Source organism: Mirounga leonina, unplaced genomic scaffold (assembly GCF_011800145.1).
Source record: "Mirounga leonina isolate KUSES-001 unplaced genomic scaffold, KU_Mleo_1.0 Mir_115, whole genome shotgun sequence".
NCBI lineage: Eukaryota > Metazoa > Chordata > Mammalia > Carnivora > Phocidae > Mirounga > Mirounga leonina.
Genome location: NW_023270268.1, coordinates 11,834,637 through 11,851,065, shown reverse-complemented (window position 1 = coordinate 11,851,065; position 16,429 = coordinate 11,834,637). Strand labels below are relative to the sequence as shown.

Here is a 16,429-nt window from a genome sequence, read left to right as displayed (position 1 = left end):
CATACTTACTGGAGGTTTGTTTTCTGAGACTCCTGGTGTCCCTAGTATTTAGGACCATTTCTATAATAATCTTTCTCATTTGCTTTCACTAGAGCCCATAGGGGTTTCACTGGTTCTAGGGCAGTTTTCAGAGGTTGTTTCTTAGCTTGAAGTTTCTCACACCTGAAGTTGTTATAAATGTGGAACCCATATTCATAAATGTATTGAATGAGTTTATTTCTCGTTTTGTTTCTATTCAAAGCTTTGGAAGTAAGGCATAAAGTTCCTTACTGCTTCCCTTGGTGGATGGGTATAATTTGTCTAGTTTCATAAACAGGCCCTGGATTTGTGCCGGGAATTAGGCATTTTCTCTGATCCCTGTATTGAGCAATAATCCTACAACCTAAGGTGTGTATCGGCCTGGAGTGCTTTTTTCCTCTTTTGGGCTCCCTTGGCTTCAGTACCTACTTTGAATTCCTGCTTTATTTTTGGAGAGTTCTCTTTCTTTTGAGCTTAAATATGTTTTTTTGTTGTTGTTAGGCAGGTTTTTTGTTTGGTTGGCTGGTTTTTAAGGTCCTTTGATCCTATAGTTGTATGTGTTTTGGCTATATTTTGTGTCAGTTTAGTCTGCCCTATTATCGTGGATGTATTGACTACCTTTAGAGGTTATTTGGATTTTTTTTCATTTTCTTTGAATATGACTGTCAAAATCATACACTGGAACCTGGTATTATATGTGAAAAGGAACAAAATTTTAATTTTTAAGAATTGTGATGATTGCCACACTTTACACCCTTCTTTAATTCTATCCTCCTTCCATGCAACTCAGCAGGTATTGTGTGTCCATTTTGTGCTAATCATTGTTCTGGGTGCTGAGGAAAATTTTCCTGCTCTTCCAGAGCTTATATTCTTGTGAGGGTGTTGAGTTAATAGACAATAAAGTAAGTAACATAAAAAGTATGTGAAATGGTGAGAAGTATGAGGGAGAAAAAGCAAGGGAAAGGGGTAAAGACCATAGGGAGTTTGCAGTTTTAAATAGTATTGCTAGGAAAGGAAATTTATAACTTTTTTTGTAGTTTCTTTGATGGAGAAAGGAAAGAATCTTTTAGGATTTAGATAAGGATGGAAATGTAATTACACATTTTAATCAGCTGTGACTAGCACAAAAATAATATCCTACTTATTTTTCTCATCTTCCTCTTCCAGGATGAGGGTAAGGAGTATAACTGTTAACTGGCTTCTTCTAGTTTATTATTATTCTCTTCCATCCTTAAATACCTTAAGTGGTGTAAAAATGTTCAACCTTCCAGGAGTCCAAAAACATTTCTTTGAATTCATCAGCTGACTAGGTTTTTTGTCCCTAGCTAGAGTTGTTTACATTCCAAATCTTGGCTTTGAAGGGAGGGAAGATACTTACATAATATTGCACGTAACTTTTCTTATCTTCTCTTTTTTTTCTCATTTCCTTATATACATAAAAGTGTGGGCAAAGTTGGAGCATGTTAAAACCCTAAACTTAAGAGTAAGTTAGACTGACTAGGACCCTGTTTTATAGTGAAAAAAGAGTGAGTAGAATTAATAAGAAAGTTGCCTACCGTTTTTCATTTCTAAACATTATCATTTTTAATGATTCATTTTGTCTGATCTTCCTTTATTTAAATATCTGTTGCTCCATATATGAGCTTTTCCTTTGTATCCAATATAAAAGAACGTTTAATTTTGTTGTATAGGAATGTGGTGAAGAAGGCAAACTGTTTTGAGACCTTATTCTCAAGCTTACTATAAAAAACCGTGTGTAATAATAAAAGAACTCATGTTAGTGTTTTGAGCTACCTTATTTTATATGTAATTAAATTTTCCATTTTTATCTTCCTAGGTTTACCCAGGGTTGATGATAACAGCTGGCCTTATCCATTGGATTTTAAATACATTGAACATAACAGTTCATATAAGAGATGTATGTGTGTTCCTTGCACCAACTTTTAGCGGCCTTACATCTATATCTACTTTCCTGCTTACCAGAGAACTTTGGAACCAGGGAGCAGGACTTTTAGCTGCTTGTTTTATTGCTATTGTACCAGGTTACATTTCTCGGTCAGTAGCTGGCTCCTTTGATAATGAAGGCATTGCTATTTTTGCACTTCAGTTCACATACTACTTGTGGGTAAGTAACAATGTTTGCTTCCATTTAATACTCATGAACTTTGTGTGGAAATGCTGTAGGTTGTACACATTTGTCCTTTATCAATTATAGTTCCATACAGGGATCTATTACTGTTCATAGTAAACTTAGTAATGAACAACATTTAAAAATGTCATGTACTCTGCTGTGCACACTCTCCCTCACCGCCCCCATGTGTAGATGATCGTTTTCAACAATCCTGTTATGCCTGTTTCACAGATGATGATAATATATCCTTAATTTTTATGTGTCATAGCTCCAAAAAAGAGGTTACCAAAAAGCCATCCTAGTGGTTTGTTTGTTTCTTTTTGAGTCGAGAAAGGGGCCAAAAATACTTAGGAAGGTTGAAATGTGATTTAATGACTTGGGATTTTGAATTCTGTTGCAAAACTAGCATTATTTTGCTGTTTCCAAGTTATTTCTTCCCAATCTATATACCTGTTATTGTCTTTTTGCATTAGCGAGTACTTATAGTACAATGTTCAAAAGAAGTGGTGAGAGGGAACATCCTTGCCTTGTTCTTGAGCTTAGTGGGAAAGCTTTGAGCTTCTCAACATTAAGTATGATGTTAGCTGCAGATTTTTGGTAGATATTTATCAACTTGAAGAAGTTCCACTCTGTTATTAGCTTGCTGATAGATTTTTATCATGAATGGATGGATTGTGTCAGATGTTTTTTCTGTATCTATTGGTAATTTCCCCCCCTTTTTTTGATGTGATACATTAATTAATTTTCAAATGTTGAACCAGCTTTTCATACCAGAGATAAATCTCACTTGGTCAGGGCATATAATTCTTATAATACATTGTTGGATTTGATTTCCTATTATTCTGTTGAGGATTTTTACATCTGTATTTATGATACATATTGGTCTGTAGTTTTCTTGTAATGTCTTTGCTTGGTTTTGATGTTAGGATAATACTGATCTCATAGAATGAGTTAGGAAAGTATTCCCTTCACTTATATTTTCTGAAAGATTATAGAGAATTGGTATAATTTCTTCCTTAAATGTTTGGTAGAATTTACCAATGAACCCACTTTGGCCTGGTGCTTTCTATTTTGGAAGGTTATTATTAATTACGGGGTGAATTTCTTTAATAGATACAGGCTTATTTAGATTGTCTCCTTGTGCGAGTTTTGGCAGATTTCTCTTTCAAGGAATTGGTCCATTTCATTTAGGTTATCAAATTTGTGGGCATTAGATTGTTCCTAGTATTCCTTTACTATCCTTTTAATAAACTGTCTGTGGGATCTGTAGTGACATCACTTCTTTTATTTCTAGTAGTAATTTATGTCCTCTTTTTTTTCTTTGTCTAGAGGCTTATTGATTTTGTTGATCTTTCAAATAACCAGTCTTTGGTTTCATTGATTTTTTTTTCCTCTATTGTTTTCTGTTTTTTGATTTTCGTTGTAATTCTTTTTTCTTCTACTTCCTTTGGATTTAAATTGTCCTTTTTTTTTTTTTTCTAGTTTCCTAAGGTAGAAACTAACTTAGGTTACTGATTTAGATCTTTCTTTTTTAATATATATGCATTCAGTGCTATAAATTTCCCTATAAGCACTGCTATTTCTGTATCCCACAAATTTTAATAAGTTGTGTTTTGATTTTTAACTTAGTTAATATTTTTAATTTTTTCTTGAGAGTTAATCTTTGACCCATGTGTTACTTAGAAGCATGTTGTTTAATCCCAGTTCTTTAGTTATCTTTCTGTTACTGATTTTTTAGTTTGATTCCTTTGTGGGCTAAGAATGCACATTATGTGACTTCTATTCTTTAAATTTGTTAAGATGTATTTTTTTTTTTAAAGATTTATTTATTTATTTATTTATTTGAGACAGAGAGAATGAGAGAGAGAGAGCACATGAGAGGGGGGAGGGTCAAAGGCAGAAGCAGGCTCAGGGAGCCTGATGCGGGACTCAATCCAGGGACTCCAGGATCATGACCTGAGCCGAAGGCAGTCGCTTAACCAACTGAGCCACCCAGGCGCCCCAAGATGTATTTTATAGTGAATGTTCCATGTGGCCTTGAGAAGAATGTATGTTTTCCTGCTTGTAGATGAAGTAGTTTATAGATCCAGGATACCAAGTTTATTGATGAGTTTGAGTTTCACCTACATCCTTACTGATTAGCTGCTGCTTGTGTCCGTTTCTGAGAGACAGAGGTTTTGAAGTCTCCAATTATGATAGTGGATTCATCCATTTCTCCTTGCATTTCTATCAGTTTTTTCCTCACTTAGTTTGATGCTCTGTTGTTATGTGCATAGACTTTAAGGGTTGTTATGTCTTCTTGAAGAATTAATCCCTTTATCTTTATGTAATGCTTTTTATTATCCCTGATAACTTTACTTGCTTTGAAGTCTGATCTGAAATTAATATAGCTACTCCTGCTTTCTTTTGATTAGTGTTAGCATTGTACATTTTTTTGCCATCTGTTTATTTTTAATTTATAAATATCTTTATATTTAAACTAGGTTTCTTGCAGACAGCATATATTTAGGTCTTGTTTTTAGATCCACCCTGTCAATTCGTTTTTTAATGGGTGCATTTAGACTATTGACATTCAAAGTGATTATTGATGCAGTTGGATTAATATTTATACTAAATGTCTTACTGTTTTCTATTTATTACCTTGATCTTTGTTTCTTTTTTTGCCCTTCACTCTTTTTCTGCCTCTTATGGTTTTAAGTGAACATTTTGTAGGATTCCATTTTCTCTCCTTTCTTAGCGTATCAGTTTTTGTTTTGTTTTTTACTGTTTTAGTGGTTGTCATAGAGTTTGCAGCATACATTTACAACTATTCCAAGTCGCCTTTCAAAGAACACTGTACCACTTCACAGGCAGTGTGAGTACTTTATAATAACATAATCCTAATTCCTCCCTCCTGTTCCCTGTATCATTACTGTCATTCAGTTCATGCATACATAATCATATATATATGTAAGGTATAGTCACTAGCATACATAATAGAATACATAGTTGGTATTATTTTCAAAAAACTTATGCGTTAGCTCAATTAAGAATGAGAAATAGTTTTTTTTTAAGATTTTATTTGAGAGAGAGAGCATGAGCAGGGGGAGGGACAGAGGGAGAAGGAGAAGCAGACTCCCTACTGAGCAGGGAACCCAATGAGGGGCTTGATCCCAGGGTCCTGGGGTCATGATCTGAGCTGAAGGCAGATGCATAACCAGCTGAGCCACCCAGGCACCCTGAAATAGTTTTTATTTTAATTTATTCCATCTTCAGTGCTCTTACTTTCTTTATGTAGATCTTAGTTTCTGATCTATGTTATTTTTCTTCTCACTAAAGAACTTTTAATGTTTATTGCAAGGCAGGTCTACTGTCAACAAATCCTCTCAATTTTTGTTTGTCTGGAAAAGTCCTTATTTCTCCTTAAATTCTGAAGGATAATTTCACAGGGTACAGAATTCTGGGTTGGTGTTTTTCCCTCTCAGTACTTTAAATATCTGGTTCTGTTCTATTCTTGCTTGCTTGCTTGGTTTCTGAGTAGATGTCATAAAATTCTTTGTTCCTCTCTAGGTAAGGTGTCTTTCTTTTGGCTTCTTTCAGGATTTTTATTTTTAATTTTCTGTAGTTTGACAAAGATGTGCCTGGTACAGGGTAGTTGGATTTTTTTTTTTTTGGCATTTATTCTTTAGTGCTTGAATTTCCTGGATCTATGGTTTGGTGTCTGACATTAGTTTGGGGAAATTCTCTATCATTATTGTTTCAAATACTCTATTCTTTCTCTCTTTCTTCTCCTCATGTACTAGGTAAAAGGAATTATGGTAAATAAGCCTTTAGTAATGTGGAGTTAAGGTGTGTGGAGAGGGAAAGCATTCTGTAGTTGTAAGATTAGGTCTGAGTCTTTTAATAAGCAGGATTGTAAACTTCGTGTGTTGCCCTTCTCCCCCCTGCCTTACTTAAGTAGACAGGGTTGGCTGGAGCTGACTGGAGTTGGATATTCCTCTCCCTGACGTAAGTTTCTCCAAGGATAGGCCTTGTTTTATTTATTTATTTTTTTTTAAGATTTTTTGTTTATTTGTTAGAGAGCACAAGTAGGCAGAGCAGCAGGGAGAGGGAGAAGCAGACTCCCCAGTGAGCAGGGAGCCCGACGTGGAGCTCGATCCCAGGACTCTGGGATCATGACCTGAGCCGAAGGCAGTTGCTTAACCAACTGAGCCACCCAGGCGCCCCAGGATAGGCCTTGTTAAGAACAGAATGCTCAGGCATATTTCAAAATGGTTCCTTTTCCCTTCCTTGTGCTGGAAACAAGGGGATTTGTTTCTTACATTTACTTATAAGAACCTGGTGGAGATCCTGGAGGTAAATCCCACAGAATTGTGGCGGCCTTTGTATGACTGGGTCCACCCTGTACTTTTAAGTTTCCACACTGAGCTTCGAGCCATTCCTCAAACAGTTTAGGTTTTCCTGTGTTCTGTGTCTCAAACTGTTTCCCATATCAATTCCCACTCGTGTGACTGTGTGTTTGCATGTGTGTCTCTAATCTCTCTCTCTTTTTTAAGATTTATTTATTTGTGGGAGAGAGACAAAGCAGCAGGAAGAGGGAGAAGCAGGCTCCCCGCTGAGCAGGGAGCTTGATGTGGGACTCGATCCCAGGACCCCGGGATCATGACCCGAGCCCAAGGCAGACGCTTAAATGACTGAGCTACCCACACGCCCCTGTGTGTCTCTAATCTTGTTGATTAGAGTTATTGATTTTTCAACTGTTCAGCTTTTTACTTTTTGTTAGGATAGAATGGTTCCTTACATTTGGAACCAGAAACCAGAAGTATGTTGCCCAGTTATCTAAACTTAATGTTCTTTTTAACATGTAAAATGAAGTTACTTAGTACTGGCTTCAACTTAAAGCTTGCATTTATTTTATTTTACCTGTAGCCTATGCTCATACTTTTTCAGTGTTGAAAATTGCCAAATTTTTTACATGTGAATACTTTTTTATATGTTAAGTATATTTTTAGGTATCTAGGTGAATTGGAAGTGTTATTTTCTCTTTAATAATTACATCTTTTAAAATTACTTAGCCCTTGGAAATTTTTACTTTGGCAAGAAATTTCAGAGGAGTATGTTTTAGTCAACAGTATAGATGGTTGCTTGATTTTGAGTTTCAGAAGAAAACACCCATGGAGATGAATATGATGACAAGCAGTAGGATGCTGCTAATGCTGCTGTATTCATCCAAAAATGTTTAAAAACATAGTCTTTATTTTGTGCATATGAAGAAAAAACACAAAATTTGGAACATCTGTTTGAGGCCTTTTAACATACAATTTAAAAAATTTTAAAAGTATGTATGAATGTTGATAGATCTTTATAATATAATGCCAAGTGGAAAAATAAGTTGAGGTGCAATATGTACAGTATGATATCTTTATTTAAATTTTAAACAGTATAAATCATACCATATGTTGTGTATAAAAATATAGCATATATATCCATCATGTACAGGGTAGTAGGTATTCTCAGTATGAGTGAGTGATTTTGAGGAAGGAATTTTAAGGGAGGTTCAACTATGTTGTTAAAATTTTTAATAAAATCATCTGAAGCAAATAAGTATTCTCATTTAGAAGTCTGGATGGCTGTTCTTTACTCTTCTATATATTTTGTAATTTAAAAAATAATAATAATCGAAAATAATATATCCTGATGTGCCTGGTGGCACCATGCTGCATTCCTACCAACAATTTAGGAAAGTTTTAATTTCTCTAAATCCTTGCCAATACTTATTTTTTCTGTGTGTGTTTTTAATATGTCACCTGTTGGCATGAGGTCATATCATGGTTTGTTTTTATTGTAAAATACACATAAAATTTAACCATTTATAAGTACATTAAATACATTCACCATCACTACTATCCATCTTTATAACTTTTCACCTCATGAAACTTGAAACTATACCCATTAAACAGTAATTCCCCATTCTTCCCTCCCCTATCCCTGGACAACCACCATTCTACTTTTGGTCTCTGTGGTTTTGATTACCCTGAGTATCTCATATAAGTGGAATCATACGGTTTTTGTCTTTTTGTCACTGGCTTATTTTACTTAGCATAATATAATGTCCTCAAGGTTTATAAATGTTGTAAGCATATGTCAAAATTTCCTTCCTTTTTAAGGCTGAATAACATTCCATTCTGTTTATATACCACATTTTGTTTATCCATTTCATCTGTTGTTGGACACATGGGTGGTTTTGTATTTTAAGTATTGTGAATAATGTTGCATGAACATAGGTGTACAGATATCTGTGAGATATTATTTGCATTTCTTTGCGGTATATACCCAGAAGTGAAAAGCCAGATCATGTGATAATTCTGTTTTCCATTTTTTGAGGAACTACCATTCTGTTTTCCATAGCCACTGTACTAGTTTACATTCCCATTAGCAGTACACAAGGGTTCCAGTTTTTCCACATCCTTGTCAACACCTGTTATTTTCTTTTTCTTCTTCTTCTTCTTCTTCTTTTTTTTTTTTTTTTTTTTTTGGATAGTAGCTATCTTAATGGGTATGAGATGGTATCTCATTGTGGTTTTGGTTTTGGTTTTCACTTTCCTGGTACCTAATGATGTTGAGCTTCTTTGCTTGTGGTTAAAAGGCCATTTGTAGGGTGCTTGGTGGCTCAGTTGGTTAAGCGACTGCCTTCGACTCAGGTCATGATCCCGGAGTCCTGGGATCGAGTCCCACGTCGGGCTCCCTGCTCAGCAGGGAGTCTCCTTCTCCCTCTGACCCTACCCCCTCTTGGGCTCTCTCTCTCACTCTCTCTCTCTCAAATAAATAAAATCTTTAAAAGAAAAAAAAAAAGGCTATTTGTTATCTGGGGAAATGTTTATTCAAGTCCTTTGCCCATTTTTGAATCAGGTTTTTGTTGTTGATCTGTTTTAGGAGTTCTCTATATATTCTCAATATGAATCCATTATAAGATACATGACTTCTGAATATTTTCTCCCATTCTATGAGTTACCTTTTTTATTGTATTGTCTTTTGACAATTTTTAATTTTCCCTGAAGTCCAATTTGTCTGTCTTTTCTTTTGCTGCTTTGCCTTTGGTGTCTTATCTGAGAAATCATTGCCAGATTTAATGTGATGAAGCTTTTTGCCCTGTGTTTTCTTCTAAGAGTTTTAGGTCTTATATTTAGATCTTTTTGAGTTAATCTTGTATATGATGTTAAGTAAGGGTTCAACTTCATTATTTTGCACAGATGTCCAGCTTTCCCAGCACCATTTATTGAAGATTGTCCTTTCCCCATTGAATGGTCTTGGCACCCTGGTTGAAAATCAGGAAGTGTGTTTTCTCTAGCTTAAACTTTTTCAAGATGCTTTTGTTTATTAGGGGTCTTTAGAGATGCTATATGAATTTTAGAATGGATTTTTTACTTCTGCAAAAAACATCATTGGGATCTTGAATCAGATTACATTGACTTTGTAGATCACTTTGCGTAGTATTATCATCTTAATACTGTCTTTCAATTCATGAATGAACATGGGATGTTTCCATTTATGTCTTTAATTTTTTACAGCAGTGTTTTTAGAGTTTTCATTGTTATAAGTCTTTTATCTCATTAGTTAATTCATAAGTGTTTTATTCTTTTTGATGCTATTGTAATTGAATTTTTTCAGTAATTTCCTTTTCAGATTGTTCATTGTTGGTATAGAAATACAACTGAGGGCGCCTGGGTGGCTCAGTTGGTTGAGCGACTGCCTTCAGCTCAGGTCATGATCCGGGAGTCCCGGGATCGAGTCCCACATCGGGCTCCCTGCTCAGCAGGGAGTCTGCTTCTCCCTCTGACCCTCCCCCCTCTCATGTGCTCTCTCTCTCATTCTGTCTCTCAAATAAATAAATAAAAATCTTAAAAAAAAAAAAAAAAGAAATACAACTGATATTTATATATTGACTTTGTATCCTGCAGCTTAGCTGAATTCAGTTGCCAGGTCTGACAGTTGCTGTGTGTGGAATCTAGGGTTTTCTACATATGAAATTGTATTATCTGCAAATAGGAATCATTTTTCTTCTTTCTAATTTGGATGCCTTTTGTTTTTCTTGCCTGATTGCTCTGACTAGAACTTCAGGTACAGCTGACCCATGAACAACACAGATTTGAACTGTGAGGATCCACTTAAGTGGATTTTTTTTTCAAGAAATACAGTACAGTATATAAATGTATTCTCCTTATGATTTTTAAAATATTTTCTTTGGCTTACTTTATTAGAAGAATACATTGTAAAATACATGTAATATATAAACTATGTGTCAACCAGCTGATTATATTAGGGGTAAGGTTCCAGTCTACAGTAGGCTATTAGTAGCTAAGTTTTTGAGGGTCAGAAGTTATATGCAGGTTTGCAACTGTGTAGGAGCCAGTGCCCCTAACCCCCCTGCATTGTTCAAGGGCCAACTGTATTATGTTGAATAGAAGTTGCAAAAGTGGGCCTTGTCTTATTCCAGATCTTACAGGAAAAACTTCAGTCTTTCACTATTGAGTATGTTTGCTGTGGGTTTTTCATATATGGCTTTTACATTATATGTTGTATATTAACATAATGTTATTAAGTATGTAATAATAATAATACATATTTTGTATATTTAAAAAATATTTTTAAAGGTTTATTTATTTTAGAGCACGTGTTACACATGTGCGTGTTGGGGGGGGCAGAGGGAGAGAATCTTCAAGCAGACCCCCCCACTGACCACAGAGCCCGATGTGGCCCAGTCCCACCACCCATGAGATCAGGACCTGAACTGAAACCAAGAGTCGGTTGCTCAACAGACTGAGCCACCCAGGTGCCCCTTAAAATATTTTTTATATATATTTCTCAGTTGGACCAAGGTATTCCTCTAGTAGACACCTTAGGAAAGTCTCAAAGTACAGTATTTCTCAAGTCCTTGCATGTTTAAACCTGTTTTTCTGTAGCCTCATACTTGATAGTTGGACTGATATAAAATTCTAGGCCATATAGTCTTTGTTTGAATTTCTTGAAATTGTACCACCCTCACTTTATTTTGCTTCCTACTGTCAAGAACCTAATTTTATTGTTTAATAAGAAACATGGGGGTGCCTGGGTGGCTTAGTCAGTTAAGCATCTGCGTTCGGCTCAGGTCATGTTCTCAGGGTCTTGGGATTGAGCCTCTCATTGGACTCCCTGCTCAGCAGGGAGTCTGCTTCTCCCTCTCCCTAGCTCCGCCAACTCGTGCATGCTCGCTCTCTCTCCCTCAAATAAATAAATAAATAAACTTAAAAAAAATAAATCTTATTGGGCAAAAAAAAAGGAAGAAATGTCTTCTAATCCTGAAGTAATAGAGATTTTTTTTCTATGTCAGTAAAGTAATAAATTTCCTAGATGTGTCCGAAAGCTGACCTTTCTGGTAATGTTGATCCCTTTCAACATGTAGATTGGTATTATTTCTGAGAAGTTGTTTTGTTGCTGTTGTTTTTGCATGTTTATTTGTTTTTAAGATTTTATTTATTTGAGAGAGAGAGAGCGCAGGCACGCATGAGCAGGGGGAGGGGCAAAGGGAGAGGGAGAAGCAGGCTCCCTGCTGAGCAGAGGCTCATTCCCAGGACTCTGGGATCATGACCTGAGCTGAACGCAGATTCTTAACCAACTGCCCCTCTGAGAAGTTGTTTTTGATTGTAGTTTTAAATATCAGTTTGTTTCACTGTTTTTCTTGGATTTTCTAAGTGCCTTCTATATCACTTGGTTTATGACCCTTTTTCTTTATCTTGGCTGTTTTCCTTCTCTCCTTATAACATGCTGCTGAATTTGGTTTTTAGTATTCTGTTGAGGGTTTTTACATCAGTGTTCATAGGTGATAACTGGTCAGTAGGTTTTCTTCTAGTGTTTTTTGTCTGTTTTTGATACCAGGGTAATGCTGGCCTGATAGAATGAATTAGGAACAATTTCATCCTCTTCAGTTGTTTTTGGAAAAGTTTGAGGATTGATATTCTTTCTTTTAATGTTTTATAGAATTTACCAAGGAAGCCATCAAGTCCCAGGCTTTTCCTTGTTGAAAGATTTTTGATTACCAATCCAACCTATTAGTTACAGGTCTATTCAGATTTTCTATTTCTGCATGATTTAGTATTGGTAGGTTTTATATTTATAGGAATTCGTCCCATTTCATATAGGTTATCCACTTTGTTGGAGTACAGTTACTCATAGCACTGCCTTATAATCCTTTTAATTTCTACAGAATTAGTAACATTTCCATTTTTATTTCTGATTTAGTAATTTGACTTTCTCTTTTTTTTCTTAGTCCGTCTAGCTAAAGATTTGTCAATTTTGTTGATACTTTCAAACACTACTTTTTGGTTTTGTTGATTTTATTATTTTTTTTAAAGATTTATTTTATTTACTTATTTGTCAGAGAGGGCACACAAGCAGGGGGAGTGGCAGGTAGAGGGAGAAGCAAGCTCCACACTGAGCAATGAGCCCAATGTGGGACTTGATCCCAGGACCCTGGGATCATGACCTGAGCCGAAGGCAGACATTAACTGAGCGACCCAGGTGTCCTAATTTTATTATTTTTTTATTCTCTAGTTTACTTATTATGTTATTTATTCTAGTAGTTTTGGGTTTAGTTTGTTCTCTTTCTAGTTCCTTAAATTTTACAGTTAGGTTGTTAATTTGAGATCTGTTTTTTAATGTATATGTTTATAGGTATAAATTTTTCTCTTAGCAATGCTTTGCAGCATCCCATAAGTTTTGGTGTGTTGTGTTTTCGTTTTCATTCCTCTTTAAGTATTTTTTAAATTTCCTTGTTATTCCTTCTTTCATCCATTGGTTAAGTGTTGTTTCATTTCCACAAATGTGTGAATTTTCTAATTTCACTTCTGTTACTGATTTCAAACTTCATCCCATTGTGGTCAGAGAATATACTTTCTATGATCTCTGTCTCTTTAGAATTAATTTGTAGCCTAACATATGGTCTATCCTAGAAAATGTTCATGTGCACTTGAGAAGAATGTGTATCCTGATCTTATTGGGTCTAGTTGGTCTATTGAGTGAAGTTCTCTGTTTCTTTACTTATGTCTAGTTCTACCAATTGAGAGTGGGGTATTGAAGTCTCCAACTATTATAGAACTATTTCTCTCTTAATTTCTGTCAGTTTTTGCTTCATATATTTTGATGGTCTGTCATTAAGTGTCTAAATGTTGTAATTGTTATACTTGGAGTATTGAATGTTTTATTAATATACATTGTCCTTTTTTGTCTTGCAGCCTTTTTTGATTTAAAGTTTGTTGTGTCTGTCATTAGTATAATTACCTGTTCTCTTTTAGTTACTGTTTGCATCGAATATCTTTTTCCATCCTTTAACTTTGAATATATTTGTGTCTTTGGATCTAAAGTGAGTGCCTGGTGGAGAGTATATATTTAGAACCATGTGTTTTTATCCATTATGCCAGGCTTTATCTTTTGATTGGAGAGCTTGACTAAACCATTTACATTTATTCCTGATAAGAAAGATCTTATTTGTCATTTTGCTATTTATTTTCTATATGCCTAGTAGCTTTTCTGTCCCTCATTTCCTTTATTACTGTCTTTTGTGTTGAGTTGATTTTTTTTGTAGTGAAATGTTTAAATGCCTTTCTCATTTCCTTTTGGTATATATTATATTGCTGTTTTCTTTGTGGTTACCATGGGGGTTACTTTTAGCATTCTAATATTATAAAACTCTTATTTCAATTTATATTAGCTCATCTTCAATAGTATATAAAAAATCTCCCTACAACTCTCTTCCTACCCCTTTTGGTTGTTGATGTCACAAAATTAAATTTTTATACATTGTGTGTGCAAGAACAAACTAATAATTGTTTTAATTGTATTAGTCTCTTAAAGTATCTAGAAAACTAAATTTGGAGTTACAAATCAAAGTTAAAATAATGCTAGCTTTTATACACTGATAATTTTTGTTTGGACATTTAAGGTCCTTTGTATTTCCATATGAATTTTGCATCGGATTCTCCATTACAACATTGTTTTTTAAGTGGCATAACTTTTTTTATTAATTCAACAGATAATTTTGTAGAACACCATGTGGAACTGGTGCTATTTTATATGTTGATTATACAGACTTAAATGAAGTTGATGAGCTGGTAGGGGAAATTATGAGTAGTATCCTGTTGCTTTTAATAATAGCTTGACAGAATGATAAAGCATACTCACTAAGGACTAAAAGATTATTTTGTGAGTTTTTCCCTTGTTCTGTTTTTTAAAGCAACATATTTAAAATAAACTAGGTTTAAAGTAGAAGCAGCTCCAGTATTTGAAATGAGTTGGTTTGGAGTTCTGGCATAAAAACTCATTTTCTGACTTGTGGCAAGGTGTTTGACACTTTACTATCCTTCACTTTTCTTATAAATGAAATATAAAAAATGTTTTAGCTACAGAGTTGCATTAGATAATTACGTTTATGTCAAATTTGATCTTTACCAATTGAAAGTAAAAATAATAACAGCTCTGACTACTCTGAAAAGTTTTGTAGCCAAATGATATGAAGCTGAAACATTTTACATTAAGTTGTCTACTAATTCCTTATCTGGTGTGTTTATTTTTAAACTGCTCAACAGTCTTTAAAATTTTTTAAATACTTTGTTTTCAAAGCACCATTTCCAGACATTTTTGTGTATGCTAATTTGTGTTCTATAGTTTCTAACCTTTTTTTGTCAGGATTAAGTGCTTTAGAGTCTTTGGAGCCAAACTGCCCTGGTCTGGTTTCCTCTTTCCTGGATTTCAGTTCTTATCACTAGGAGTCATTTAAACCACTCCCATGTCTATTAAATCAACTGTAAAATGGAAGTAATAATAGTACCTACCTTATATGGTTTAAATAAGTTAATGTGTAGAACATTATAGGAACACAGAAATTGATGAGTACATGTTTGTTTTTACCTCTGTGTTACCACTCACCAACAACAGAGCTGATGCAAGTAAAATAGTACTGAGAACAGTACATATCGTTGCGACCTATAGAAATTTTTTTTTTAAGGTTTTCTCCCCTGCCTTTGTAATCAGTCCTCTCCTTAACCCATATTTCTTGCAACTGCAGATCTAATTTCTGTCTTCATATTTTTGGGAGTTTGTTTTCCATAATGCCATGTTGTAGAAACATACAGTGAGGGGTGTGACCCTTTATGTATGGCTTACTTCACTTAACATAAGACTTTTGAGAGTTATCCATGTTGTTGCATGTTTTAGTAGTTTGTTACTTTTTATTGCTGAGTAGTATGGGGGTACTATATGGATATACTATTGCTTATTTTGTTACCCAGTTTTTGGCATTTATGAATAAAATAGCTATAAATATTTGCATACAGTTCTGCATATGGGCATATATTAGTATTCCTTTTGGACAGATGCCTAGGTGTGTGGGGTTGCTGGTTTGTAATATAAGTACATGTTTAATTTTATAAATAGCTGCCAAATAGTTTTCCAGAATGCCTGTGTTATTTTTCATTCCCTCCACCAAAGTATGAGGCATTGCATTTACTCTGCTTTTACCAGCATGTGATATGTTCAGATTTTTAAATTTCAGCCATTCTAGTAGATGTGTAGTGGTATCTCATGGTTTTAATTTGCTTTTCTCCAGTGAGTAACAATTGAGCATGTTTTCATGTGCTCATTTTCCATTCTGATTCTTCTTTGGTGAAATGTCTGTTCATACCTTTTGCCTATGTTTTGGTTGGGTTGTTTTCTTATTATTGAGCTGTAAGAGTTCTTTATATATTTTGGAAACAAGTTCTCTATCAGATGAATGTTTTGTAAACATTTGCTCCCAGCTTGTCCTTTTATTTTTTTAACAATATCTTTCTAAGAGCAGAAATTAAATTTTTTTTTCTCCCCTCATTATATATATACTGGTTGGAACCTCGAACACAGTGTTCAGTAGAAGCATTGAGAATTTTTTTATCCTTTCCTTCCTGATTTTAAAGGGAAAGCATTCAGGCTTTCACCATTAAATTAAGTATGATGTTAGTTGTTTTTTCTAGGTGTCCTTTATCATAACTTAAGGAAGCTTTCTTATTTTTAGTTTGAGAATTTTTATCACGAATGGGTGTTAGATTTTGTCAATAGCTTTTTTGTATCTATTGATATGATCATATGGTTTTGTCCTTAATTACATTAATTCAAGGTTTTCTAGTTTAATACTATTGACATTTGGGACAGGCAGTTATTTCTTGTGTTGTAGAGTGTTTAGTGCATCCCTTACCTCCACACACTAGATGCCAGGAGTACTTTCTCCCTATTCCTCAC

The 16,429-nt window shown here is 34.6% G+C and overlaps 1 protein-coding gene across 1 annotated transcript in view; it reads left to right on the top strand.

The window, feature by feature from the left end:
- The window catches only part of STT3B (STT3 oligosaccharyltransferase complex catalytic subunit B), a 100,647-nt gene that overhangs the window by 42,930 nt on the left and 41,288 nt on the right, over positions 1 to 16,429 (top strand). Inside the window, exon 3 of the mRNA XM_034993270.1 lies at positions 1,856 to 2,143. Within this exon, the coding sequence (XP_034849161.1) occupies positions 1,856 to 2,143 (288 nt within the window). The remainder of the gene's footprint in view (positions 1 to 1,855; positions 2,144 to 16,429) is intronic.